Source organism: Podarcis bocagei (assembly GCF_964188305.1).
Source record: "Podarcis bocagei genome assembly, chromosome: 4".
NCBI lineage: Eukaryota > Metazoa > Chordata > Lepidosauria > Squamata > Lacertidae > Podarcis > Podarcis bocagei.
Genome location: NC_138128.1, coordinates 4,655,199 through 4,680,608, shown reverse-complemented (window position 1 = coordinate 4,680,608; position 25,410 = coordinate 4,655,199). Strand labels below are relative to the sequence as shown.

Below are 25,410 nucleotides of genomic sequence, written 5' to 3'. Positions count from 1 at the left end.
TCTCCATTTTGAATTTTCATTTAACCTGTTTAATCAGATAATGGCACATTCGTGAATCCATCAGTTAAGCCAGTCTGGTATCTCAGTTGTCGGACAGGTGCTTGTTCAGTCTTCCCCGCGGCCTCTGGCCTGTCCACTCTCTGCCATGAAAATGATTTAACACTTCTCTGTCTATTGCTGTCTCCCTGGATTCTGCCCAGCCAGGGAGTGCGTGAGATTGCTTGCAGAGAAGCCAGGCTGCTTTCAGCGGGGCTTGCTCCTAGGTAGGCACGCAGACGAAGGCAGCCAGGATCACTTGCCAAATTGAAAGAAAAGTGCCAGGGCTTTCAGTGAGCTGTCACGTCCTTCACCCACCGGGCGCCCTCCAGATGTGGACTATAGTTCCCATCCACCCCAACCATCACAGTCCAAAACCAGGGTGCCAGCTTGGTGCAGGCAAAACTAATAGCATCAGCCTCCTCCTGCTGTCTTGTTGTTGTTTAGTTATGTCCGACTCTTCATGACCCCACGGACCAGAGCACGCCAGGCACTCTTGTCTTCCACTGCCTCCCGCAGTTTGGTCAAACTCATGCTGGTAGCTTGGAGAACACTGTCCAACCATCTCGTCCTCTGGCGTCCCCTTCTCCTTGTGCCCTCCATCTTTCCCAACATCAGGGTCTTTTCCAGGGAGTCTTCTCTTCTCATGAGGTGGCCAAAGTCTTGGAGCCTCAGCTTCAGGATCTGTCCTTCCAGGGAGCACTCAGGGCTGATTTCCTTCAGAATGGAGAGGTTTGATCTTCTTGCAGTCCATGGGACTCTCAAGAGTCTCCTCCAGCACCAGAATTCAAAAGCATCCATTCTTCGGCGATCAGCCTTCTTGATGGTCCAGCTCTCACTTCCATACATCACTACTGGGAAAACCAGAGCTTTTACTATACGGACCTTTGTTGGCAAGGTGATGTCTCTACTTTTTAAGATGCTGTCTAGGTTTGTCATTGCTTTTCTCCCAAGAAGCAGGCGTGTTTTTTTTAATTTCGTGGCTGCTGTCACCATCTGCAGTGATCATGGAACCCAAGAAAGTAAAATCTCTCACTGCCTTATGCTGTCTATCAACACTCTAATTAAATGTCTTTGGGTTGAAGTCAGCAATAAAGATGAGCCTCCAGCACTTAGAATAGAAATCTGAGGCGTGGGAGAAAGCTCTCCTATGCATTGCTCTTAGTTTGCAGCCTTTGGTCATGCTGGCGTGTGACCAAGAGACCCTGCCTATTAGTCTTAACTACGGCTTGCTTGATAGCAGCCAGTTTCATTCATAAGCTATAGTTTGCAGATGACTTTTCTCAAGTAACCGCAGTCTGTTGGGTTTGGACGAATGCCAAAGTGAGGTTAATTAAAAAATTCAAGTGGCAGTTTTCAAACTTCCCCAGGGAAGCTTGAGCTTCTTTGTAGCTGCTCGATTTTGGTGATATTTATTTTCAGCACGGTGTGTTTCTCTAAAAAGGTATGGCTATCTTCTTTCCATTATGAGGAATTCTTGCAGGCACAACTGACAAATGGATAGCGGAAAGTCGCTTTTACTTATCTTTCTCTGTCTCTTTACTGTTCTTACTCGTATCTCTTTGCTTATTTGCTATCTCCTTCGGTTTCTTTCTTTCTTATTTCTTGTTCTGTTTCTGTTTTTTTGTTGTATGTTGAAAAGTTTTAATAAAACTATATTTGAAGAAGAAGCTAATTTGGCCTGATTGGATAGATTTTAACACTTGCTGGATCTAGGGATTAATTAGTGTTTGGCACCCACAAACTCATAACTATATACAGTGGTGCCTCGCAAGACGGAAAACCCGCTAGATGAAAGGGTTTTCCATTTTTGAGCTGCTTCGCAAGACGAATTTCCCTATGGGCTTGCTTTGCAAGACGAAAACGTCTTGCGAGTGTTCTGATTTTTTTCCGCCCGCCCTTTTTCTAAGCCGCTAAGCCGCTAATAGCCTTTTAGCCGCTAATCCGCTAATCCTTTAATAGCCGCTAAACCGCCAAACCGCTAATAGCGCTAATCCGCTAGGCCGCTAATAGGGTTGCTTCGCAAGACGAAAAAACCGCTAGACGAAGTGACTCGCGGAACGGATTATTTTCGTCTTGCGAGGCACCACTGTACACACATCACTCTCCCGAAGGCAGAAATAAAGAAGAGAAAGCACAATGTCCTTTTCCACCATCACGGGCCAACTCGTCAATTTTTAGCTTGTGTGATAAGGTAAAGGTAAAGGGACCCCTGACCATTAGGTCCAGTCGTGGCCAACTCTGGGGTTGCGGCACTCATCTCGCTTTATTGGCCAAGGGAGCCAGCATACAGCTTCCGGGTCATGTGGCCAGCATGACTAAGCCGCTTCTGGCGAACCAGAGCAGCGCACGGAAACACCGTTTACCTTCCCTCCGGAGCAGTACCTATTTATCTGCTTGCACTTTGACATGCTTTTGAACTGCCAGGTTGGCAGGAGCAGGGACCGAGCAACGGGAGCTCACCCTGTCGTGGGGATTCGAACCACCGACCTTCTGATCAGCAAGCCCTAGGCTCTGTGGTTTACACCACAGCCCCACCTGCATCCCAGCTTGTGTGATACCTTGGTTTTATTTCTAAAGTTGAGCCTCTGGTACCTCCTTTCTTAAGCCTTTTGAGGGGGGCTATTCAGTTTGCTTCCCCCTCCCTCCCCATCAACTGCATCTAAGGCCAGTTGTGATCTTTCTTAAGCTATTGTCTCAGCTGCTCTTCGGCTGCATTCGTAGAATCGTGGAATTGGATGGGACCCAAGGGTCATCCAGCCCAACCCCCTGCAATGCGGGAATCACAACTGAAGAATCCAACCTCTGTTTTAAAATCTCCAAGGAAGGAGAGCTCGCCACCTTCCGAGCAGCTTTCGTTTGCTTCAACACAACGAGCAGTCCGCGCAGCTCGAAAGCTTACATGCTTCTCCACCATTTTATTTTATTTTTCCCCAAAAGTTTTTATTTATTTTATAACACAACTAAACAACACAAACAGAAAAACAAACAATAAAAACAAATTATTGTCTTATCCTTATTTTTTCTAAACATTGTTAGGTGAGCTTCCCCAAGTCCCCCCTATCTGATTTTCATTTTACCTCATCTTTAGCAGTTTACATATATCATAATTTTTAACCATTTTTTAATCACGCTTACTTTTACCATAAAAATCTTCGTATTTTATCACTTACAAATAATACCATTTTAAAATAGACTATCTTCTACTTCTAACCCTACAGCCTATATCCACTTCCAAAGCTATTCTAAGATTTAAATATTAACATATTTTTTTCAAATATTCTTTAAACTTCTTCCAATCTTCTTCTACCATCTCTTCTCTCTGGTCTTGGAGTCTCCCTGTCAGTTCGGCAAGTTCCATGTAGTCCATCGGCTTCATCTGCCATTCTCCGATAGTTGGTAAATCTTGTTTCTTCCAACTCTTCGCTAGTAATATTCTCGCAGCTGTTGTGGCATACAGGGGAAAAAAGTTCTTTTTTGGGATTTTACCCCCCCCCCATCTCCACCATTTTAACAGACAGAGAGAAATATCTCTGATATCAGCGGTTGCCCACCTATTTCGGTATAGCGATTAAATCAAATGCCAACAACTGGAAATGCAATTGGTGATAAAAGCCTGTCTGTGCTGGTCCCGGGGGGTTACTGTGCGGCGTGGTCCGAGTCCAGTCTGAGGTCGATGGTGAGGTATGAAGGCTGTCCGTCAAGGCTGAAGTGGGGTCCAAGGCAAGGAGTCGGGTGTGGTCAGGAACTCTGGCAGAAGAGCAGGACAGGGTGCTGGCAGGAATAGGCTACCAACAATGTTGGTCCCGCAACCTGGGACTGGGGCTGGCTGGCTTTTATCTCCTTTGAGGCATAGGGCGGCCACGGTCCACAGGTGACTCGCCTCTCCTGGCCTGGAGGCGAGCCCTCCTCCTGCGGGAACTTAGTTCCCTCCGCCTCTCTGCCCTGAGCCTCTGCAGCTCAGGAGAGGCTGGAGGGTTACTGGACCCAGAGGCAACCTCAGCTTCCCCTGACGGGGCTGAGAGTGGAGCACCTGCAGGCAATGGGTCCTCCATCACCTCAGGAGCCAGAGCAGACTCAGCTGGTGTCTGCTCCTGAGGATCCGGCACAGGTGAGGACCCTTCAGGTTCAAGCCCCAGCCCCTGCTCAGCCGGCCTTGGAGGCAGGGACTCCTGTGCAGGCTGGGATTCCTCAGGTTCAGCCTCTGAATCCGATTCCCAGGCCGTCACACTGTCCTCAAGCACACACACACACACACACAGAAACAACTAGCCAGTTTTTCTGTTTCTCTGCTGCTGCTTATCCTTCCCTTCTTGAACCTGCTGCCCTGCAGGTATTTTGGACTAGTTTCATGACAGAGTCCCTTCCCTGCATGCAACAGCTCCCCATGTTCCTGGAGGGTGGGGCACAAGATCTCCATGCAGAATCATAGAATTGTAGAGTTGGGAGCGTTCCCAGGGGTCATCTAGTCCAACCCTCTGCAATGCAAAGCCCCGGGTTCAATTCCTTATGCCTCCGAGTCATCATGGGCTGTGCTCAGCTAGATAAACCATTAGTCTGTCGGTATACCATCAAGCAGCTCTCCGAGGACTAAGAGTGTAAATGGATGGGTGCAATCGGAGTAGTGAGCCTGATTATGCTCACTGCGTTGTTTAGATGTGACTCTTCTCTTGCAGGAAGAAGAAGAAGAAAAGACGTTCTGTGCATCTGTGGCCAAAGTCAGCTGTGTACAGCTCCGACTGGCAAAAACCCAATAACGTCACTAACCCACCTCCCAATGTTTCTGAAAACTGATTCTGCTTTTGGAAAAAGAAAGGAGAGGAACAAATGTAAATTTAATTCAGTAATGTGTGTGCGGCATTTTACTAATAAAAAGGGCAGACAGTCTGCCTGGAGCATGGAGGGGCGGAGGCCAGGAGCAGGGCTGATGACTGAATCATCCTATCTGCCAAACACGTTGTGAAGGCAGGGGCTTTATCCTGCTCTGTGCTCTTGCTCATGTCAGCCCCTGCACACATTCTGGGTTAGCCCTGCAGGGGCAAAATCATTCAGTGGAGGACGAGAAGGATGGGGGCTGGAGCTTGTTCTACAGCAGAGCTGAATAATATTTATGGTCTCTAACCAGCTTGTATAACCTAGAGAGCATCTTAAAAAGCAGAGACATCACCTTGCCAACAAAGGTCCGTATAGTTAAAGCTATGGTTTTCCCAGTAGTGATGTATGGAAGTGAGAGCAGGACCATCAAGAAGGCTGATCGCCGAAGAATTGATGCTTTTGAATTATGGTGCTGGAGGAGACTCTTGAGAGTCCCATGGACTGCAAGAAGATCCAACCTCTCCATTCTGAAGGAAATCAGCCCTGAGTGCTCACTGGAAGGACAGATCCTGAACCTGAGGCTCCAATACTTTGGCCACCTCATGAGAAAAGAAGACTCCCTGGAAAAGCCCCTGGTGTTGGGAAAAATGGAGGGCACAAGGAGAAGGGGACGACAGAGGACGAGATGGTTGGATAGTGTTCTTGAAGCTACCAGCATGAGTTTGACCAAACTGCGGGGGGTAGTGGAAGACAGGAGTGCCTGGCGTGCTCTGGTCCATGGGGTCACGAAGAGGCGGACACGACTAAACGACTAAACAACAACAACCATCTTGGATAATGCAAATTAATTAATGCACGGTTGATTAGTAAGGGGGTGGGGAATCTTCGTCCTTTATCACCCGTCATTATTCCATACAACTGAGTTACAATTGCAGGGCTGCGTCCTGTGCAAGCTGCAACTGAGAAAGTTTGCCGCTCGCTGCGTGTTTATCCCATGGCTCTGGGACTCGGGCCGTTTGCAGAGAAGGAGCTTTGTCCAGCACCGTGATGGATTACAGGGTCCTTTGGACTGGCTGACGGCTGCTTTTGCAGGCATGCGTTGCCTAGTTGTCTTCCCTTTGGGTTCTGAGGGACTTATCAGTGGCGTCGCTCATGTTCAGACAAACTACTTGCGCATTCATCTCTTTGTGAGCGCCGACTGTATTGTTTGCTGTAATTATGCTTCCAACTGTTCGGCTTAAGCATTTGCAAATTTTATTCCGGTTAAGCCCCATAGGATCCCCACCGGCAGAGGCTTCACTAGCAGTTTGCCAACTTAGACAGCTGCAGAAGAGGATTAGATGAATCTGTGGATTAGGCTTTCAATGGCCCAATGGTAGTGGGAATCACAGGTGGAGAATGCGCCGTCGCACTTAAGGTCCTGCTTGTGGGAATACCAAAGACATCCGGCCGGCCACCGTGAGAACAGGTAAAGAATCATAGAGTTGGAAGGGACACCCAGGGTCATCTAGTCCAACCCCCTGCAATGCAGAAATCTCAACTGAAGCATCCATGGCAAATTATCATCCAACCTCTGCTTAAAAACCTCCATGGAAGAAGAATCCACCTCCGAGGGAGACTCTTTCACTGTCAAACAGCTTTTGCCATCAGAAACTTTTTCCGTATGTTTAGTTGGTGGGTTCCTACAAGGCAAGACACAGCAATAACAGCAGGAACCTTTATTGAACTACATAACTGGGAAGCAGGGGCAAAGCAACTGCTTATATACATTCCTGGAAGCCTGGGCCACTCCCACTCCCAACGTGATTGGCTATCTAAACTTCCAAGCTGCGAATCACGACTCAAGAGTTCAAGGGCCAATGGCGGAGGCCCAAATCCTGAAATGTTCTGTGATTGGACATCATGTATCGAATCAGAACACAGGAGCTCAGAATCCTTAGTCCAGACTCCAGCTCAGGCAAACACTGACCACTGAATACATAACAGTTGGGATCTCCTTTCTTCTAACTTGAAGCTATGGGTTCGAGTCCTACCCTCCAGAGCAGGAGAAAACAAGCATGCTCCATCTTCCCTGTGACAGCCCTTGAGATATTTGAAGGGGTCTGCCTTATTTCCTGTCTGTCTCCTCTTTTGCAGGTTAAACATAGCCACCAGACTCAACTGTTCCTCATAAGGAGGCAGGGTCAGATGGTCTGTGGCCTCATCCGGCAGCCAGGCTCTTCTTAACTCCTCTCCTCTCTCTTTTTCCAGCTCGGGGCCATGTATTCCTCTGTCAACTGCTCCCACTTGGAATTAAAGCTATCCACCCTGGAGCTGTTGGAGAAGGCAGCCTACAAGGACCTGTGCAACGACAGCAGTCGAGAAGACCCTTACTTTGACCCCGAAGACCTGAACATGACCATAGAGGAGCTCCGCCTGAAGTACTTGGGGCCTCGCCGGTCGGGGTTCTTCGTCCCCATCTGCACCACGTACCTCCTGATTTTCGTGGTGGGCGCCGTGGGCAACGCCTTGACCTGCCTGGTCATCATCCAGCACCGATTCATGAGGACGCCCACCAACTATTACCTCTTCAGCCTGGCCATCTCGGACCTGTTGGTCCTCCTCCTGGGCATGCCGCTGGAGATCTACGAGATGTGGAGCAACTACCCCTTCCTTCTGGGCGCAGGCGGCTGCTGCTTTAAGACCCTGCTCTTCGAGGCCGTCTGCTTCGCCTCCATCCTCAACGTGACGGCCCTCAGCGTGGAGCGCTACATCGCCGTGGTGCACCCTCTCAAGGCCAAGTACGTGGTGACCAAGAACCACGCCAAGAGGGTCATCATCACCGTCTGGGTCCTGTCCATCATCTGTTCCATCCCCAACACCAGCTTGCACGGCATCCAGACCCTCCACGTCCCCGCCCGGGGGGTGGTCCCCGACTCGGCCACTTGCACCCTGGTCAAGTCCCGCTTGATGTACAACCTCATCATCCAGGTGACCACCATCATCTTCTTCTTCGTGCCCATGGGCGTCATCAGCGTCTTGTACCTGCTCATCGGCCTGCAGCTCAGGAAGGAGAAGATGCTGGAGGCTCTGGAGGCCAAGTCGGCCAGCAACTGCGACTACCACAACATCCGCCTCCAGCAGAAGAAAGTCCGCAGGAGGCAGGTGACCAACATGCTGTGTGAGTTGAGGGGAGCCCAGGAGCTGCGTGGGATTGTGGGGAAAATATTGGGGGGGGGGGTTACTTGCTTTCTTCTTATTCCCAGAACTAGGGCTACAGTCTTTGCCGTTGTGTTCCCATTCATTACTTTCACCAGTGAATGTGGTGTCAGAAAAGGCATATACAGTGGTACCTCGGGTTACATACGCTTCAGGTCACATACGCTTCAGGTTACAGACTCCGCTAACCCAGAAATAGTGCTTCAGGTTAAGAACTTTGCTTCAGGATGAGAACAGAAATCGTGCTCCGGCGGCGCGGCAGCAGCAGGAGGCCCCATTAGCTAAAGTGGTGCTTCAGGCTAAGAACAGTTTCAGGTTAAGAACGGACCTCCGGAACGAATTAAGTACTTAACCCAAGGTACCACTGTATTATTTTATTGTTGTTAGCTGCCCTGAGCCCGGCTTCGGTTGGGGAGGGCGGGATATAAATTAAAATTATTATTATTATTATTATTATTATTATTATTATTATTATTATTAGCTGTCATACTGTCAGAAGCTGGTGATGTACCTTCTCTGTACAGCGGTAGCATGGTTCTCTAATAATAATAATAATAATAATAATAATAATAATAATAATAATAATAATAAATTTTATTTATACCCCACCCTCCCCAGTCGCTCAGGGCGGCTAACAACCAATAATAAAAACAAGTTGATTGAAATACAACTTAAAAAACAAGATTAAAATACAACATTAAAACAATTTAAACATTAAAATGCAGCCTTAATCCATTCCAGAATTCCATTCCAAAACCAAGGCGCGCTTTCCCTTAGAAAGTAATGCAAAACAGATTCATCCATTCCAGACTTTAAAAAACAACCCCTAAAACAGCAATTTAACATGGATTTTACTATCTAACGAGACCATTGATCCATAAAATGAAAGCAACAATCAATGTCCTGCACTATAAAATAAATAAGATAGTATTGTAGATGATAAAAAATTAAAATTAATTTTTTTCCCTTACCTGCACTGATGATAGTCATTGTTTTTTATCCATTTCCGCAGTCACTCAATCAATCAGTAGCCAAACTGGGTTCCACACAGTCAGGAAAACAAATTAACCGAAAAAGCCTCAAAAACAAATAGCAAAACAAACGGCAAAAACAAAAGCGCCTGTCAGGGCTGCTTCCAGATCCTAGCTCACAGAGGATCACGCTAGCCAGCGTTCACTTTATAAAGGTCTTTATTGAGTTACAGTTTCCAATTTCAAACAGCCGCATGCAGCCCTACGTCTTATCAGCTAGACCGGCGAAGCTCCGTCTGAGTCCCCGCCTCCTGTACACCAACTTAATAACCTCGCCTTACTCCACCTTTTCCGCCTTCCCCTCCTTCTCTGGGTCCCTCTGCCCCCCGTGGTCTCTTCCTTCCTGGACTCTTCTGACGCTGACCCCCCGGACCCTTCTGTCTCCTTGCGGCGGGCTTTAGGACCTGGCTCCCTTTCCGGGCTGCTTACTCTGCCGCCTTCCTGTGCATTTGAACTTGGCGCACGCGCCCAACCTCTCACTTTCCGCTTGACCGTTCCTTCGCTCCCCGATGGAGGTGTGGCCACTCCCGACTCATGCCCTCCCCCCTGCGGCGAGCCGCCGGATCCCGATACCTGGCGCCCTTCCTCCCCACTGCGCTCTGTTGGGGACGTTGGCCCCGATTTCCAACTGCTGCTCTCTGAACCCCCTTTTGTCCCTTTTTCCTGGGGTGTCCCCTTAATCTCCCCCCTCGCTCTGGCCACTGGCGCTCCTTTCTGTGAATCTTCCGATTCACTGGAAAGACTCGGAGATCTCGGGTCGTCGTCATCGCTCATCTTTCCTTCGGACTCCTCCCCCTCGCTCTCTGTTTCCTCCCTTGCCCTCGCCTCTGCTCCTGAACCCCTGACATCCATCCCCCCCTCGAAGCCCCCCCTTCCCCCCTCCCCTCCTTCAGGTGTGGGTGCTGGTTGCTCCATTGTCATGGGGACGAATGCCGGATACAGTTCGTTTCCCGTGGCTGGCATCCAACTGAAGACTTCCGGTTCTTCCTCCCTGCGCTCGTCGCCGACGGTCGCCTCCTCTTCCATCTCTGTGCCGCCGTGCTCGAACCCAAGGTCCTCCCCGAACACGTCCATGTCCGTCTCTTCATCGGTCCCTCCTGGGGGCGTTGCTCGCCCGGGACCCTCCAGCCACTTCCTGCGCCACTGCTCCTCTGGTTGATCATCCCACCAATACGAGGGTTCTGAGGCAGATCCCGAGGGTGACCCCTCCAGGGAACGTGTGTTCAGTGTGGGTTCCTCGTCCGAGTCGAACCCCTGGAACGTGCTGTCCGAAAGCGTGGGTGTGAAAAGCCAGTCGTCGAAAAACTCGGCTGGCATGGGCCTGTGTGGAAAGAGGGCATGAAACTCGTCTTTAAGTAGCGGTTCGTCCAAAGCGTAGCCCGGCACCCAGCTGTTGGCACTGGCTGGGGTGCCCTCTCTGGCGAGAAGGTATTCCACTCCCTCTTCCCCCCATCTAGAGTCCAAAATCTCTGTGACCTCGTTGATGGGCTCCTCCTGTGGCACTCCCCGTGGCTCGGTCCCCTCCCGAAGCGGACTGGGTGCCGTTCCTGGCTCCTGAAATCTGTGAGGTGCCTTGTAGGGAGTTAGCACCGATCGGTGGAACACCGGATGCATCCTGGATCCCTCCGGAAGTGTCAGCCGGAAGGCCACCGGGTTGACCTGTGCCTCGACTCGGTAGGGCCCCAGTTGTTTATGCCCTAGCTTCTTCTTTGCTAACGATCTGGCCGGCACTGCGTGGGCCGCCAACCAGACCCAGTCGCCCACTTGGATCTCTTCGCCAACCCTCCTGTGTTTGTCCGCCTGCACCTTGTAGGCGTGTTTAGCTAGCTCCAGCTGCCGCCGGAGCTGATCGTGGACCTCCTGCAACTCCGACGCGAATGCGTCCGCTGCTTGCGGCTCCCCCTCCCCCATTCTTTCCAGTCCCGGGAAGGTTCTGGGGTGCCTCCCATTGTTGGCGAAAAACGGCGTCACTCCTGTGGACACGTGCTTCGTGTTGTTGTAGGCGAACTCCACGAGTGGCAGGTAATCCACCCACGTTGCGGGCTGTTGATTTGCATAACATCTCAGGTACTGCTGCATAATGGCATTGACTCGCTCCGCTTGCCCGTTGGTCTGCGGGTGTCTCGCCGACGCCAGGTTGATCTTGACGTTCAGGAAGCCCATCAGCTTCTGCCAGAAGTTCGAGATGAACTGTCGCCCCCTGTCGGACAGTATAGACCGCGGCAGACCGTGAACCTTGAACACGTGATCTATGAACAGTTTGGCGGTTTGTTCCGCCGTGGCCACCTTCGCACACGGAATGAAATGCGCCATCTTGGTGAACAAGTCCACCACCACTAGCACTGCTGTCTTGCCCCTCGAGCTGGGTAGATCCGTGACAAAGTCCAGGGCCACTCTCTCCCATGGTTCGAACAGGGTTTGCAGCGGTTCCAGCAGTCCCGCCGGCGGTCTGTGCACTGGCTTGGCCCTCTGGCAGGTGTCGCACCTCGCCACGTAGTCTGCGACTTCCCCTCTCATTCTGGGACACCAGAAATCTCTAGCGACTAATTCCATCGTCTTCTCCGTGCCAAAGTGCCCGGCCGTGGGCGCGTCGTGCAACTGCTGCAGTACCTTGGCGCGAAGTTCGTCTCCCGGCACGTAGATGGCCCCTTTACGGATGAGCAATCCATCGCGCTCCTGGAACTCGTTGGTCGCCGCCGTGCCCCTGTGCACCTCTGCCAATTTTGCTTGCGCGAAGGAGTCATCCTGCAACGCTCACCGTACCGCATCCAGGTCAACCGTTGCCGAAGCGCACGCCCACGCCGTCGGTGCGAAGATGTGCATGGCCGTCGCTGGCTTTGCCTCCTCCAGGTATTGCGGTTTACGGGATAGGGCATCCGCCATGACGTTGGTGTCTCCTGGGACATACTCTATCCGGAAGTCGAAGTCCGCAAAGAACTCTGCCCAATGTATCTGCCTCTGGTTCAGGAACTGCGCTGTGCGCCAGTGCTCTAGATTCTTGTGGTCCGTGCAGACCTGCACTGTGTGCTTGGCGCCGATCAGGAAGTGCCTCCACGCCTTGAATGCTGCATGAATGGCGAGCAATTCCCTGTCCCAGATGGTGTAGTTCTGTTCCGACTTGCTGAGCTTCCTGGAGTAGAACGCTCCCGGCCTCCAAGCCCCCTGCGGGTCTTGCTGCAACAGGACTGCTCCGACTGCTCTGTCTGAGGCGTCCGTCTCCACCCTCAGCGGTCTGCTGGGGTCGACATGTAGTAGTTGCTCTTCCGACGCGAAGAGACGCTTGAGTGCCTGAAAGGACTGCTCCGCCTGCTCCGTCCAGATGAACTTCTTTTTCTTGGAGCTGAGCGTGTCTGTGATGGCCGCCGTCTGCATTGCAAATCCCTTGATAAACTTGCGATAGAAGTTCGCAAAGCCGATAAACCGCTGGACCTCCTTTCGGTTGCGCGGGCTTTTCCAATCCAACACGGCGCGAACCTTGGCGCTGTCCATGGCGAGCCCCTTGTCTGACAACTTGTAGCCCAGGAAATCCACCTCCGACACGTCGAACTGGCACTTCTCCAGCTTGGCGTACAGCCTATGCTGCTGTAGTCTGCTCAGCACTTCCTTGACGTCTCTGTCGTGGGCCTGCTGCGATTCAGAAAATATCAGGATGTCATCCAGGAAGCAGACACACTTCTTGTAGAGGAGCCCCGCTAACATGTGATGCATGAAAGCTTGAAAACAGTGGGAGCCATTTTGCAGTCCAAACGGCATAACTCTGTATTCGTAGGTGCCCAGGGGCGTGAACATGGCTGTCTTCCACTCATCGCCTTCCCGCACGCGAATGAGGTTGTACGCCCCGCGCAGGTCCAACTTTGTGAACACGCGTCCTTTGCGCACCGTCGCGAGGAGGTCGTCGATTCTGGGCATGGGGAAATCCCATGGCTTGGTCATGCTGTTTAAGGTCCGATAGTCCACTACGAGCCTTTTTTGGGGCGTGTCTTTCTTCTTTACAAAGAATACAGGACTGCCCCCCACTGCCCTGGACTCCCGGATGAAGCCGCGCTCCAAATTATGACCTATGAACTCCTTGAGTTCCTGTAGTTCGTCCTCAGACATAGAATACAGTTTCCCTTTTGGCAGCGCCGCCCCTGGCAGGAGGTCAATCTTGCAGTCATATGGCCTGTGGGGGGCAGCTTGTCCGCCTCCTTCTCGCAGAAAACCTCCAAAAATCCTGCGTATTTGTGGGGGACCGCCTGCAGCGTCCCCAGCTGCAGCTGTGACTCCTCTTCCTCTCCCTCCTGCCGGGGCAGGATGCAGTGTTCAGCACAATAGGAAGAGCTGAAGACCAGCTGCCGCTGGTACCAAGCCAGCGTCGGGCTGTGCCTGTCCAGCCAACTCATGCCCAATACAATAGGCGTGTCCGACAGTTGGGTGACATTAAAACTGATGATTTCCCTGTGATTTCCCAGCCGCATCACCATTGGCGGCGTTTGCTTCACCACCTGCCCCCCGAGCAGCTCCCTGCCATCCACCGTGACGACCTGCAGGGGCAGCGTGGCAGGCAGCAACTGTATAGCGTGCTGATCGACGAAGTCTTGCCCTATAAAGTCCGCGTTGCTGCCAGAGTCCACGGTGATTGGCACGTCCATTGTGAGTTCATTGGGTAGCTGGAGCGATGCAGTGAGCTGCACTACTGGTTTGGGCGGGAGGGGGTCTGTGGGCTGCAAAATCTCTGGGGACTGCTTCACTGACTCGTCTGGCTGGGCCCCAGTGCCTCTGTCTCCAGCCAGACTCCGTCGTTTCCCTGCTGTGGTTCTCTGTGCTGAGTAGCTGCAGTTACCGTTGCAGAGGCTGCAGTGTGTTTGTGGATCCTCTGGGGACACTCTTTCGCCATGTGCTGAGGACTATCGCAGATGTAGCACTTCCGGTTCCCTCTAGGAGGCTTCGCCTTGACTGCTCCCGGCGCTAGGGCTCTGGTAGCTGACTGAGCCCTGGCACCTCCAACCTCCATAGGTTCCGCTCCCCCTCCTGGCGGAGGCGTAGATTGCGCACGCGCTGCTTCCCTGGGAACGAAGGAAAACCCTCTCGCTGGTTCGCGCCCTCCGCGCCCTTCGTCCCTGCTCCACGGACGTTCTTCCAGACGCACCCCAACTGTCAGCGCCCTCTGAACGACCTCCTGCGTGCTCCGGGGTCTCTCCCCCCTCGCAAATTCGTCTTTAACCGCGCCGCTCAAGCCTTCCCAAAAAAGGTCTCTGACTGGAGCCGAATCTCTGTCCCATTCCAGGGCACTGACCAGTGCAAAAAAGCGGGCATGATACTGCCTTACACTGGCCCTCCCCTGCTTCAGTCCGTGTATCTCTTTCCGGGCAAGATCCACGTCTATGCTTGATAAAAAGCACGCATCCATCGCTTTAATGAAGGCATCCGCACTTCGGAGCGCCGGATCCTTATCTCTCCACAAATTGCGCAGCCATGCTTTAGCATCTCCATGCAAATGGGACAGGATAAACCCCACCTTCTCTTGCTCATCTCTAAAGTCCTTGTCCAGCAGTTGCAGCGCACACTGTACATCTGCTCGGAAGTTGGGGTACTGTTGTAAATTCCCATCGAAGTGAGATACTAGACCGCCTGCTCTTCTCCCCAACCCAATTCCCTCCGGTTTGGGTGTCAGTTGCCCTTGCTTCGTAAGCATTTCCAACATGATCTGGAGATCCTTGTAGGGGCGGCTGCTTCCCCCTCTCTCTTCCTGGATGCGAGTATCTCGGCATTCAGTTGTGTCACTGCTTCTCGCAGATCCGCTATCTGCTGTTCGGCAGTCATCTTGTCTGCCGTTCGTGAGCTCGCGAGTAGGCACCAGTCTTCACCCCTTTCTCTGAGGCTTTAGGTGCCAAAACTTGGAGACGGAGCTTACTGTCAGGGCTGCTTCCAGATCCTAGCTCACAGAGGATCACGCTAGCCAGCGTTCACTTTATAAAGGTCTTTATTGAGTTACAGTTTCCAATTTCAAACAGCCGCATGCAGCCCTACGTCTTATCAGCTAGACCGGCGAAGCTCCGTCTGAGTCCCCGCCTCCTGTACACCAACTTAATAACCTCGCCTTACTCCACCTTTTCCGCCTTCCCCTCCTTCTCTGGGTCCCTCTGCCCCCCGTGGTCTCTTCCTTCCTGGACTCTTCTGACGCTGACCCTCCGGACCCTTCTGTCTCCTTGCGGCGGGCTTTAGGACCTGGCTCCCTTTCCGGGCTGCTTACTCTGCCGCCTTCCTGTGCATTTGAACTTGGCGCGCGCGCCCAACCTCTCACTTTCCGCTTGACCGTTCCTTCGCTCCCCGATGGAGGTGTGGCCACTCCTGACTCATGCCCTCCCCCCTGCGGCGAGCCGCCGGATCCCGATACCTGGCGCCCTTCCTCCCCACTGCGCTCTGTTGGGGACGTTGGCCCCGATTTCCAACTGCTGCTCTCTGAACCCCCTTTTGTCCCTTTTTCCTGGGGTGTCCCCTTAATCTCCCCCCTCGCTCTGGCCACTGGCGCTCCTTTCTGTGAATCTTCCGATTCACTGGAAAGACTCGGAGATCTCGGGTCGTCGTCATCGCTCATCTTTCCTTCGGATTCCTCCCCCTCGCTCTCTGTTTCCTCCCTTGCCCTCGCCTCTGCTCCTGAACCCCTGACAGCGCCAAACGTAATCTGTTCCGGAGGTCCGTTTGACTTCTGAAATGTTTGAAAACCAAGGCGCAGCTTCTGATTGGTGCAGGCGCCCTGGAAACAATAGCTGACAGCCGCATTGGTCGTTCGGCTTCCGAAAAATGTTCAAAAACTGGAACACTTATTTCCGGGTTTTCAGCGTTTGAGAAGAAAGGCGTTTTGAGTACCAAGGTGTTTGAGAATTGGCACAATATTATGATGGAAGACTGGGAGAAGTTGTGGAAAAAAGGAATTAAATTTACAGCATGTAGTGTATTAAGAGAAAAATTGATGAAAATGATGTATAGATGGTACTTAACACCAGTGAAGCTAGCAAAAATGTATCATAGTCATAGTCATAGAATCATAGAATCATAGAATCATAGAATCATCGAGTCCAACCCCCTGCCAAGCAGGAAACCCCATCAGAGCACTCCTGACATATGGTTGTCAAGCCTCTGCTTAAAGACCTCCAAAGTAGGAGACTCCACCACACTCCTTGGCAGCAAATTCCACTGTCGAACAGCTCTTACTGTCAGGAAGTTCTTCCTAATGTTTAGGTGGAATCTTCTTTCTTGTAGTTTGGATCCATTGCTCCTTGTCCGCTTCTCTGGAGCAGCAGAAAACAACCTTTCTCCCTCCTCTATGTGACATCCTTTTATATATTTGAACATGGCTATCATATCACCCCTTAACCTCCTCTTCTCCAGGCTAAACATGCCCAGCTCCCTTAGCCGTTCCTCATAAGGCATCGTTTCCAGGCCTTTGACCATTTTGGTTGCCCTCCTCTGGATACTCATGATAATAAATGCTGGAAATGTAAGGGGAGAAAAGGAACCTTTTACCACATGTGGTGGACAAGGTAAAAGACTTCTGGGAAAGGATTTATAATGAACTGAAAAAAGTGCTGGAAAACACATTTATTAAGGCGTTTGAGAACCAAGGTACCACTATATTTCAGCTAAAACAAACGCATGCATGCGTGGTTCTGGAACTCAGCATGAATGCCACCCTTGTTCTCTTAAAGCAACAATGGCACCTACCTGAGAAGGTTCAGACAGTGGCAGAGTTTCATGCTCTGGCATGGGGTGGGGGCGGAGAGCAGGTGAGGGCGGGGCAGGAGCGCATCCTGGGGGCATCGCGCGCCACCCACAGGGGTGTGGCACACACCCTGGGTGTGCGCCACACTGCCTGAGGGGGCATGGCGTCCAGTGGGGGGGGGCAGCCGCAATGCCACCCCACTGGGATCGCACTGCCGGGGATGGTGCACTCCCCCCGCACTCCTCTTCCTCCGCCAGTGAGGTCGGAACGGAGTTCTGGCTGAAAAAAAGCCCTGGGTCCGTAGTTTAAATTAAACATTAATTTCAGCATAGGCGAAACAGTGGGATTTGTGGGGAGGACGACATGGGAGGGGACTTTCTGTAGGAAAGCTGGCGAGAAACCAAGTCCTCGATTTAAAACAGAATACTTTCCTTCTTCCCCCACCTCACCTCACCTCCATTGCTTGGGGGGGGGAGGCGGAGAGCTTTTCCTGTTCATTCCCCCCCCCCCCGGTTGCTGATCATCGTAGAGAATTCTCTGCCTCTCTCTGATTTTGTCATTAAATTTCCCCCTGTCACAGCGGAGGCGAACACCCCTTGGAGCAACGCGATTCCAGCCCAATCCAAATGAATAAACAGATTCGAGTTTAAAATTATATACGCCAGAATATTTCCCGGTGTGAGGGAAGGTTGTTCCATGTTCTCCTTCGCTAAATACACAGTAAAGGTATACCAATCTGCTGTAAATGTGCCCTTTCGCTTCAAACCCCTCACAAGCTTTAATTTAAAAAAATTCCTTCCAGTAGCACCTTAAAGACCAACTAAGTTAGTTCTTGGTATGAGCTTTCGTGTGCATGCACACTTCTTCAGATACACTGAAACAGAAGTTGCCAGATCCAGTTTATCTGAAGAAGTGTGCATGCACACGAAAGCTCATACCAAGAACTAACTTAGTTGGTCTTTAAGGTGCTACTGGAAGGAATTTTTTTTATTTTAACTATGGCAGACCAACACGGCTACCTATCTATAAGCTTTAATTTGTTAGGTTTCCTGTCACAGCTAACTGCCATGCTCTCTTACACCACGTTCCTTCCAGAACTTTCCAATACTTTGCTACTACCACCAAGAGGCCTTGGGTTCCTAACTGCCATTTCCACGGCTTTAAAAGAGGATTAAGACAAATTCCCGCCATGATGGTGATGCTCCGCAGGGAAAGAGCAGTCTAATAAATAATAATAATAATAATAATAATAATAATAATAATAATAATAATAATTATTATTATTATTATTATTATTATTATTATTATTATTATTATTATTATTATTATTATTATTATTTATACCCCGCCCATCCGGCTGGGTTTCCCCAGCCACTCTGGGCGGCTTCCAACAGAACACTAAAATACAATAAACTATTAAACATTAAAAGCTTCCCTAAACAGGGCTGCCTTCAGACGTCTTCTAAAAGTCTGGTAGTTGTTTTTCTCTTTGACATCTGGTGGGAGGGTGTTCCACAGGGCAGGTGCCACTACCGAGAAGGCCCTCTGTCTGGTTCCCTGTAACTTGGCTTCTTGTAGCGAGGGAACTGCCAGAAGGCCCTCAGCACTGGACCTCAGTGTCCAGGCAGAACGATGGGGGTGGAGATGCTCCTTCAGGTATACTGGACCGAGGCCGTTTAGGGCTTTAAAGGTCAACACCAACACTTTGAATTGTGATTGGAAACGGACTGGGAGCCAATGTAGGTCTTTCAGGACCGGTGTTATGTGGTCTCGGCGGCCGCTCCCAGTCACCAGTCTAGCTGCCGCATTCTGGATTAATTACAGTTTCTGGGTCACCTTCAAAGGCAGCCCCAAGTAGACCGCATTGCAGTAGTCAAAGCGGGAGATAATCAGAGCATGCACCACTCTGGCGAGACAGTCTGTGGGCAGGGAGGGTCTCATCCTGTGTACCAGATGGAGCTGATAAACAGCTGCCCTGGACACAGAATTGACCTGCAACTCCATGGACAGCTGTAAGTCCAAAATGACTCCCAGGCTGCACTCCTGGTCCTTCAGGGGCACAGTTACCCCGTTCAGGACCAGGGAATCCTCCACACCTGCCCACCCCCTGTCCCCCAAAAACAGTACTTCTGTCTTGTCAGGATTCAACCTCAATCTGTTAGCCGCCATCCATCCTCCAGCCACCTCCAGACACTCACACAGGACCTTCACCACCTTCACTGGTTCTGATTTGAAAGAGAGGTAGATCTGGGTATCATCTGCATACTGATGAACACCCAGCCCAAACCCCCTGATGATCTCTCCCAGAGGCTGCATGTAGATGTTGAAAAGCATGGGGGAGAGGTCTTGTGTTCGAATCCCGCTTGGGGTTTCCCATAGGAGGCACCAGGTCGGCCACTGCGAGGGCAGGTGTTCTCCTCTCTCACTTTCTTCTCTCTGCCCCTCAGTCGCGCTGGTGGTCGTCTTTGGGATCTGCTGGGCTCCCTTCCACACTGACCGCCTGGTCTGGAGCTTCGTGACCCACTGGACCGACCGGATGCTGGGGATGTTCCAGTACGTGCACATCATCTCGGGCGTCTTCTTCTACCTGAGCTCGGCCGCCAACCCCATCCTCTACAACCTGATGTCCACCCGCTTCCGGGAGATGTTCAAGGACGTGATGTGCCGCCGGCGCTTCCAGAAGCTGGGCTCGCGCAAGCACTCGCCCAGCAGCACTCGCGTCACCATGCGCAGCACCGTCTCCGAGCACGTCGGAGGAGGCGACGGCCAGCCGCTGTCCGACCTGGAGGACTACGAGGCCGACCCGGAGAGGGACGAGGCGGAGGAGTGCGAGGGCCCTTTCCTCTGAGGAGGAAGCCGTGAGTCCAGCCGCACATGTCTTAGGACGACGGAGCTTTCTGCTTGGGCTGTGAGGCACTGCCAGCACTTGGCGGCGTTGTGTAAAATAATGCGTTGGGATGGGGGCCTGGACCTGCCTGGACCCGCGTCCATTCCCGGCTGCTTCGCCCTCAGGAACTCAACCGCATTACGAACAGAGGGCTTTCTTTTGTAAGGGGCCGCACATGAATGTCTTTCTCGGCCCCTCGTTGTCAAATCGTCACCGTCACAAAGGGTGTGTGGATGTGAGTGCGAAGGGGACCCTCGTTTCTGGGTTCCCTAATCCGGCTTGCGCTTTTAAAAACGGCCGCTTCTGACGCCGCCTTCAAAATGGCGGCCGCAAATAGGGCGGGGCGTGAGGCTGCTCCCAAATCCATGCGCGGTGAGACACATGGCGGGATGTTCTAGAAAGTTCTGTGGGATTTCAACACCCTTTCCCCTTTCCGATTTCGGATTCAATCTAAAAGAGATTAGGGGAGGGGAGTTTGCCCTTGGCGGTTCATGTCCCTCTCATCGTCCCTGTTTTTCTAACTGTGGTGGCCCCGCGGCTGCCATGTGCTTGGTTTGAACCTATTTATTTATTTATTTTGTTGCAGTGATATTCCCACCTTTTTCTCCAAAGGCAGTGTTAAGTTGTGGGTGAACATATCAGACGACACAGCGATTCTTCAACAGCTCTTGTTTATTCACAGGCCAGAACAGAACTGAACTGAAGGGTTCAGCCAGCCTGCTTATATAGAGCTCCACTACAACGCAACTGTAACCACTTTCTGTAACTATCCAATCACTGAATGTCACTTTCAATCCCCTATTTGCATATGTGGACCTGAGTGAAAACGATCTACAGTATCCTCCTGCTGGCCCAGGGTGAGAACTTCAGTACATAACAGGCAGCATGTGTGGTTCTCCCCCTTCCCTCCTGGTTTATCCCCTGCACAACACCCCTGCGAGGTAGGCCAGTCTGAGGGGTGGTGAGGAAACAAGATACTGGACGCTGCATCCGTCCTTCATCCCTTTCAGAAGATCACCCAGTGAGCTTCACGGAGGAGTAGAGACTTGAACCCTCGTCTCCAAATTCATACGCGTTCGTGTTGGCATGCTGCTGCTCTACATCTGCATAACTGTACGTTTATTTCTTTATTTTTCTAGGCTTCGGCACCCTGCCTTTCCCTCACGATGTTTCACGTGGCTTAACCCAAAAGAAAGTATTTTTCAGTTTTTAAAAAAGTAAGCATAACTCGGGTTTGCCATACGTCCGGAGTTTCCCAGACACAGCCAGCAATTGGCCGTCGGAAACAGAGTCCGGGCGGAAATCGCTTTAAACTTCTGGGGAAATCCAAATGTATGGCAACCCATGTCGGCACTGTCGTTGTTCCCTTAAAAACAGCTCAAAAACTGTGTGTGTGTGTTTTTCGAGATTTTGCAAGAAGCAAAAAAACTGAGCAACTTTGGACAAAACTAAAAAAAATAAAAATAAAGCCCAACATTTGATTTTCACTTTTTGAAATATGGCAAATTACTCCAGAAGAGACCAGGCCCCAAGAAGGACCTGAATGCAACATATATCTTTTGTATTTTGTTATCAGCCAGTTTTTTTTTTAATCATCATAGGCAAATGCGATGCTAGGGGCATGACTGAGGTGGAAAAGATTGTGGGGGGGGGGAATTGCTTGGAGAAGATGGATATTGATAATTTTTTTCTCCCTGTCTCACCATATGAGAACTCAGGGGCAAGGAATGTTGGACAATTCAGGACAGGCAAAAGAAATTTGTCACACAATGCATAGTTTAACTGTGGAACTCCCTCCCACCAGAATGGAGCAATGGCCACCAAGTAGAATGAGGACTGGGACACATCCAGGAAGGATAAAGGCTGTCAGTGGCTACTAGCAGTCAGGAGGTCCCTGAATTCCAGGTTCTGGGAGTCATAGGTTGGAGTTGGGGTCTTCTGGTGCCACTTGTGGGCTTCTCAGAGCTATTTTGGCTGGCCACTGTGATCGTAAGAAGGTAAGAGATTTAGGGCGATGCGAGAGGTTCCCCCGCAGGGCGCTGAGCTGAGGGGGTGCAAAATCGAGAAGATCCATAATTAAATTTAAATCTAACATTTTTTATTTCTTTTTTTTAAATTCCTTTTTATTCAATTTTCCACTTTAACAATCCAATCACATCACATTAAACAATCCAAATTATACATATACATATCAAATAATCTGAATATTCTGCCAGATTATAAATAGGACTTCCCATGCTTCAAGTTTCGAGGGTTCTGATCATCTCACATTGCTACTGCTTTTCATAGTCACTTCCAATGGTTCCTCTAATTCTCTTTCTGTTGTTCACCTTCCTTCTTTCACGGCCTCTGAGTTGTTCCCACAAACGAGTTAAAACATTTTTTATTTCACTAGCCAAAGACCATGGCAACATCCCAAGAAGAGGGGAGAAAACAAAACAAAACAAAACAGCAGTCTTTACGTAGGCAGTAAAACCATGGTCAGATCCACCAAAATTCCTTCTTACACAGAATAAAAAGTAATTCTCAAATAAAATGTGCAAATTAGATTGAGTATATCCATTCGGGAGTGCCCAATTTTGGCCTCGCAGGGGATACTGAGGCGTTCTCAAAGTAATGGAAGGAGTGAACTCTGATTAATAAGAATACACACAGAGGCTTGAACCAGCAAGACTCTGGGAAGGGTGCGTATAATAGTCTCTCCCTCCACCCTCCGTCCCAGGTTGTTTTATTCACAAAAGAACTTTTTACAGAGTCAGATCTTTAAGGTCAGATCTTTTTACAGAGTTGGTCTTTAAGGTGCTACTGGAAGGATTTTTTTTTATTTTTACAGAGTGTTCGTAAGAACCAATCAGATTTCTTCTGAGCATTTCAACAAACCCCAGGTGGGGAAAAGTTAAACTACAAGCACTAGTTAGGCATGCATACTTTTGGTAAACTATCAATACACATGATAAGAAGCGTGGCCAGGAGGACAGCGATCATTATCACCTTTATGTGAAACCTGTTTCCTGGCCCTAAGATTAACATATCAGAAAAGCTACATCAAAGAAACTTGCCCACTATCTTTATGGCCCAGGACTCATGCATGGCAAAGCAACTGGGCTGTGTATGTGACTTTTGAAGCGAGAGAACTGGGCAGTAGAGGAAATGGCCAGAGATGCTGAGGGTTGTGGGATTTGATCAGAAATTATTGTCTATGTATCATAGAATCATAGAGTTGGAAGAGACCACAAGGGCCATCGAGTCCAACCCCCTGCCAAGCAGGAAACACCATCAGAGCACTCCTGACATATGGTTGTCAAGCCTCTGCTTAAAGACCTCCAAAGTAGGAGACTCCACCACACTCCTTGGCAGCAAATTCCACTGTCAAACAGCTCTTACCGTCAGGAAGTTCTTCCTAATGTTTAGGTGGAATCTTCTTTCTTGTAGTTTGGATCCATTGCTCCGTGTCCGGTTCTCTGGAGCAGCAGAAAACAACCTTTCTCCCTCCTCTATGTGACATCCTTTTATATATTTGAACATGGCTATCATATCACCCCTTAACCTCCTCTTCTCCAGGCTAAACATGCCCAGCTCCCTTAGCCGTTCCTCATAAGGCATCGTTTCCAGGCCTTGGACCATTTTGGTTGCCCTCCTCTGGACACGTTCCAGTTTGTCAGTGTCCTTCTTGAATTGTGGTGCCCAGAACTGGACACAGTACTCCAGGTGAGGTCTGACCAGAGCAGAATACAGTGGCACTATTACTTCCCTTGATCTAGATGCTATACTCCTATTGATGCAGCCCAGAATTGCATTGGCTTTTTTAGCTGCCGTGTCACACTGTTGGCTCATGTCAAGTTTGTGGTCAACCAAGACTCCTAGATCCTTTTCAAATCAAACCCAGTCAACACAATGCATTCATCGTGGACACAATGGCTTGATGCATATTTTATAATTCCTCATAGTAATCCCACCTGACCCCACACTCTGGATATTTGCACTCCTACAGGATACCACGTTATGAAAGATTGCCGAAGTCCACCCCTGGTCACGCCAAGGGCCATCTTGTCCAGCATCCTGCTCTCAAAGGGGCTGACCAGATGCAAGCACGATTCGAACTCAAGACCCCTCTCCCCTTCTGCAGTTTCCAGCAACTGGTATTCAGACGGATTGCTGCCTCCAACTGGCTAGCATTCATCGGTAGCCCTCTCTGATAATTTGTGGTCGTCTAAGAGTCCAGCTGCTGGAAAACCAGGCTTTATTTCTGCCAATTGAATCTGAACCTTACTTTCTTGTGGATAAAACCCTACAGCTGTTTCTTTTTTATTTGGAAGAAACAGAGTTGAATACAAAGCGATTTCAGGGTCAAGCGATTCTGTAAATATTAAAGAGCGTTCTCTAAAGCCAGCTGGGTCATTCAAAGAAATCTTATTTTTCCCTTCAGGCAAATATTTATTTCAAAACGTGTGTTTGGCATTTATCTTTATAACTGCGTTGAGAAGACTTGACTGGCAAGTCTGCAGGCCACAGAATTTTTATTGCTGCCTCTTTTCTTTGTCAAAAAATGAGAAATAAATAGATTTGCTGCAATACTTATTACCCTGCCAGCAGGGAATGTTCTGGTTTCATCTAAATACATAAAAATAACACCAGCATTTCTGCCCATCATTCTACATCTAAGTGAAAGAGGTCTCTGGGGGTATTACTTATTCCTGATTCTTTATTACTGTTGAGAATAGATATTTAAAACTTTTTCCCCCTTCTTAAAAACCCTAAAACTAACAGCATTTGTAAGTGGGAATATAGTTTTGAAAGCAAAGAAAGAACAAAGAACAATGACCAAGGAGGGGATCAGCCCACAAAAATATATATATAAGACTGTTTTATCCAGAAGTGTGTTTGAGACTGGATTTACATGTACAGCAGAATTAAGTGGAAATGGGGCAAAATGATTCCATCAAACAGTGGCAAATTCAGGTTATTTGGGAGGTTGTGCATAACGAGCCAACTTTCCCAAAAGATCAGACTCTTTGCAACAAGGAAAGCTAGAGGAAAATGCACTGGAAAGTGTGAAACGTCACTCACACTGACACAACTGCGGGAGGTTGGACTAGAGGACCCTGGGGGTCCCTTCCAACTGTACAATTCTATGATTCTATGAAGACATCTAACCTCCATGTAAGTACTTCTGTCTGTTGCCTGGAGGCCAGTCTTGGTTCCTCGTGGGGATTCCCAAAAAAATAGACCAGAGTCAATTGATATTTCATCCAGCAGAGCTTTGCTGCTACTGAAGGCAAATGAGCATATTGTTGTTGTTGTTGTTGTTGTTGTTGTTGTTGTTGTTGTTGTTTAGTCGTGTCCGCCTCTTTGTGACCCCCTGGACCAGAGCACGCCAGGCACTCCTGTCTTCCACTGCCTCCCGCAGTTTGGTCAGACTCATGCTGGTAGCTTTGAGAACACTGTCCAACCATCTCGTCCTCTGCCGTCCCCTTCTCCTTGTGCCCTCCATCTTTCCCAACATCAGGGTCTTTTCCAGGGAGTCTTCTCTTCTCATGAGGTGGCCAAAGTATTGGAGCCTCAGGTTCAGGATCTGTCCTTCCAGTGAGCACTCAGGGCTGATTTCCTTCAGAATGGAGAGGTTTGATCTTCTCGCAGTCCATGGGACTCTCCAGAGTCTCCTCCAGCACCAGAATTCAAAAGCATCAATTCTTCGGCGATCAGCCTTCTTTATGGTCCAGCTCTCACTTCCATGCATCACT

General features: G+C 50.0%; 1 protein-coding gene across 1 annotated transcript in view; it reads left to right on the top strand.

The window, feature by feature from the left end:
• The window catches only part of NMUR1 (neuromedin U receptor 1), a 33,106-nt gene extending 11,340 nt beyond the window's left edge, over positions 1 to 21,766 (top strand). Inside the window, exons 2-3 of the mRNA XM_081190460.1 lie at positions 7,102 to 8,011; positions 19,230 to 21,766. Coding sequence (XP_081046586.1) covers positions 7,102 to 8,011; positions 19,230 to 19,630 — 1,311 coding nt within the window. The 3' untranslated portion in view covers positions 19,631 to 21,766. The remainder of the gene's footprint in view (positions 1 to 7,101; positions 8,012 to 19,229) is intronic.
• Positions 21,767 to 25,410: the final 3,644 nt, after the last annotated feature.